General features: G+C 44.7%; 1 protein-coding gene across 1 annotated transcript; it reads right to left on the reverse strand.

Moving 5' to 3' along the window:
- Nucleotides 1–603: 603 nt before the first annotated feature.
- Nucleotides 604–3,400, reverse strand: LOC100681151 (prostaglandin-H2 D-isomerase-like). The gene is made up of 4 exons (XM_003431052.4): nt 3,265–3,400; nt 1,909–2,007; nt 995–1,096; nt 604–761 (listed from the first exon to the last, which is right to left on the reverse strand). Exons 1-4 carry the CDS (start codon nt 3,299–3,301, stop codon nt 649–651), a joined length of 351 nt encoding a protein of 116 aa, XP_003431100.2. The 5' UTR covers nt 3,302–3,400; the 3' UTR covers nt 604–648.
- Nucleotides 3,401–4,260: the final 860 nt, after the last annotated feature.

Here is a 4,260-nt window from a genome sequence, read left to right on the forward strand (position 1 = left end):
TGACCTCCCTTACCCAGACCCTTGCCAAATAACTTCTCTGGGCCTCAGTTACCTCATCTGCAAAATGGGAATTAATACTCTGAGCCCTACGTGGGACAGGGATTGTGTCCGACCTGATTTAGCTTGTATCTACCCCACTGCTATGCCTGGCAAATAGTAAGTTCTTAACAAATACCATAAAAGAAAAAAAGAAAATGTGACAGAAGGAGAAATAGAACCTGGGTCTTCCTAAATCCCGGGCCCATGCTCTTTCACTAAGAGGCTTTGCAGAGGTGGGCAGCGTGGATTCTGGCAATCAACATGGACTAGATCTCTGAGGGGAGACAGAATGCCACATGCCCTAGTGGATAGAGTCTGGGCCTGGGAGTCAAAAGGACCTGGGTTCTGCTAACAGCTCTGCCACTCGTCTGTTCTGTGACCTCAGGCAAGTCCCTTCACTTCTCTGTGCCTCAGTTCCCTCATCAGCAAATTGGGGATTAAAACTGTGAGCTCCAGGTGAGACTTTCCAACCTGATTAGCTTGTTCCAACCCCAGCACTTGGAACAGTGCCTGGCACACATTAAGCACTTAACCAATACAAAAAAAAACCCAAATGCAAGAAGGTCAGGGTGAGCATTCATGTATTTATTCCTCAAAGGAGATGTCCATCTATGTTTCCGAGGAACATTCCAAAGAGAAAGAACTGCCGCTATTGGGACTGGTAGGCCATATTGACTCAGTAACATTGAAATAGTCTTGCTTGATCAACCTGGCACATGTATCTGAGGAAATAAAGAGAAATCGGGGAGATGCCACTCGATCTGGTAGCTCGAAGGTCTCCGAAGGTGATTAGATGCTTGTCTTTCAACCCAAGAGTGGCCGAGTCAAGAAGCCAAGGACCTTCCCCCCACCTCCCTCCTGCCCCACCCCTCATCCCCAGCCTTGACCTCGCTTTTCACACCAGTTGGGTGGAGAGACAAGAAGAAGAGTTAGTATAGACACAGCCCAGCTTTACCATCGTTCTTCAGAAAGATTGTCTGTGTGTGGGGAATTCCCTCATTGTATAAAGCCAAGCAGAACTTCAACTTGCTTTCTTTGTCCAGTTCCCAAGCTCGGCCTGCGGTCAGAAGGAAACTTGAGTTTGTCAGGATATGGGATAAGTGGGGCTTGAAAAGAGCTGGGACAGAATTGTGGGGTCCAGTGTTGGGGAGTTGGGGGTGTGGAAGAAATTCTCTAAAGCCTTGAGAGAATTAACGTCACCTAATGGGCCTAAGAAGGAACTGAGTTCTAATCCCTGCTCTGCCACGTGTCTGCTGTGTGACCTTGGGCAAGTCACTTAAATTCTCTGTGCCTCATTTCCCTCATCTGTAAAATGAGGATTAAATCTACGCTTTCCTTAGACCGTGAGCCCCACATGCGACAGGGACTAAGTCCAACCTAATTAATGTATATCTTCCCCAGTTTTTAGAACATTGCTTGGCACATAGTAAATGTATAACAAAATTCCCAATTAACAGTCACAATAATAATAATTCTGGTATTTGTTAAGTGCTTACTATGTGCCAGGCACTGTACTAAGTGCTGGAGTAGATACAAGGAAATCGGGTTGGACACAGTCCTTGTCCCACATGGGGCTCACAGCCTTAATCCCCATTTTACAGATGAAATAACGGAGGCCCAGAGAAGTGAAGCGACTTGCCCAAGGCCACCCAGCAGACAAGTGGCAGAGCCGAGATTAGAACCCATGACCTTCTGACTCCCAGGCCCATGCTCTTGCCACCACGCCATGCCACTTCCCATCTTATTACTCTCATGGAGCTTTCTCTTACCCTCCTCTCCCAAGCACAGTGTTCAAGCTGTGGTTCCCCAGGGAGCCGGGGACAAACTTCTTTACCCCTCAGTTCAAAGGGGAAACCCTTCCTTGATTACCATAAGCCATCAAAAAGTTAAAGTCTCCTTCAGCGAATTTTCCAGAGGTCAAGACGAAAGCAAACTTCTTATAATCCGTGTCAACCACCGTGAGAGAAACTGTGAGAGAGCAAAAAGTCAATCCCAGTTTAATACACAAACCTGAGATGAGCCATAGAAGAGCCATCAACCATATTTACTGGTTGCAAAGCACTGTAATGGACCACCAGTATCAGCTATTCAGAGGGCAGGATGGCCTGGAACGGGAATGAGGCTAGAGAGAGCGGGTCTTCTGGACCCAGTACAGTTTGGGATACCTGTCAGGAAGTCCTTCTAGGGAAACCAGAACTTCTCAGCCCCTCTTCAACTCCTTGACCAACCCCCCAACTCCTCTCAACCCCATTCCTTTTGGGATTCTTCCTGTCCCACAGATAGAAATCTCCTTTGAGGAAGAACTAAGAAGATTGCCACACCTTTGAGAAGCAGTGTAGTCTAGGAGATGATTATAATAATATATAATGTTATATTACATATTATAATAATAACAGTATTACTTGTTAAGCACTTGCTTTGTGCCAAGGATTATACTAACCTCTGAGGTAGTAATCAGGATAGATCCCAGGACTGGGAGTCAGAAGACCTGAGTTTTAATCTTGGCTTCGCTACTTGACTTCTCTGTGTCCATGGGCGAAGTCACCTAACTCCATATCTGTAATTTATCTTCCTTTCGCCTCCCTTCTAGACTGTAAGCTCCTTGTGGGCAGGGAACACGTCTGCTAACTCTGTTAACGCTACTCTAAGTACTTAGTACAGTGCTCTGCACACAATAAGCCCTAAATATATACCATTGATTAATTGATGTAGGACAGTGACTATTTTGTTCTGATTGTACCCCGCTGTTTGGTACATGGAATGAACCTAGCAATTACTGTTATTGATAATATTTCCAAAGGACATGAAAACGTAAATACCTCTGAACTGGTACTCCAGAAATAATTAATGCATTGTCTTCTAGCAAATTAAGGGCTTTCAAACCCTCCTGGGTCCAAGTGATTCTCTACTCCCCACATTATGCACAGATCTGGTTGAAACTAGTCCCATGTGGAACTGAGACTATGCCCAATATGATTAACTTGCATTTAATCCAGTGCTTAGAACAGTGCTTGACACATCATAAGCGCTTACCAAATACAGTCATTATTAATGCAAAAATGACCAAGAATTGAGTAGGGAATTTGAGGGCAGAAAAGTCACTTGGGAAAAAGTGGATTCAATTAAAAACAAAGTGTCTAGGCTTCTATTCTCTTGACATTCCCCTTGTCCCCCTCAACTCCCACTCCCTTGAGCAAAAATCAGCAGTTCCCAGTTCAAGCATACTTGCGGGATTTATTTGGAATCTTCCTGGAAAGGCCATCTGAACATCCCTTTGGTCTCTGCGGACACAACTTCCATTTCTAGGGAAGGCAATGAGAGAACCATTGGTCCAAGACAATTCTGCTCGTGGAACTGGAATTTCTTTGGGGACGAGGAAAGGTGGGAAGTTGGATAGCCTCATTTACCTAACTCCATGTATATAGATAGAGAAAGAGAGAGAGAGAAAGCAGCCGTTTGGTTATATATATTAGCCCTTCATATATGCATATAAATCAATCAGTGGTGTTTACTGAGTGCTTACTAAGTGCTTACTATGTACTAAGCACTTTGGAGAGTACAATAAGGCAGAATTAGCAGGCACATTCCCTGACCATAAGTAGCACATTGCACATCCAAAAAGGATGTCCCTTGTGCTGTTGTTTTGGAAGTTTGCAATGCCTGGAGCTGTTCTCTCTTTTGCTTCCTTGATGCTTGTCTTTGTCCCTCTTTCCATATGAAGGTTTTGTTCAAAGCTTCTGCTGGTAGTGTACTACGCAGGACTATTCTCAGCAACTGACCCTCAGTTTTCAGCTGGATGGAGCTTTGTCTGAAGTTTTGTTTAATCGTGTCTTTAAATCAATTCCTCTGTCATCCTGGTTTACAATCAATCGATCAGTAGTATTTACTGAACACTTACTGTGTGCAGAGCACCCTACTAAGCACTTGGGAAAGTACAGTATAGTAGAATTGGCTACAGTCCCTGTCTCGAAGGAGCCCACAGTCAATTTTGGCTCTCCATAGAGCAGCAGTTAGGGTTTTCTGCTGTGGTTCATTCTCCTCACACATCTCATCCCATCTGTGCTAAGTTGAGCAGAGCTTCAAAGCCAGGAGAATGACTCTGAGTCCGAACTTCACTGTTCGAGATCTTGTCTGGCTAGTTGACATTGAATCTGGCCCAGAAGAAACGCTGATAGAAGTGCTCAGGTAGCCGAATTCTGGTTTTTGTGCGAGATCCAGATC

This window comes from Ornithorhynchus anatinus, chromosome X4, assembly GCF_004115215.2.
Source record: "Ornithorhynchus anatinus isolate Pmale09 chromosome X4, mOrnAna1.pri.v4, whole genome shotgun sequence".
Lineage (NCBI taxonomy): Eukaryota > Metazoa > Chordata > Mammalia > Monotremata > Ornithorhynchidae > Ornithorhynchus > Ornithorhynchus anatinus.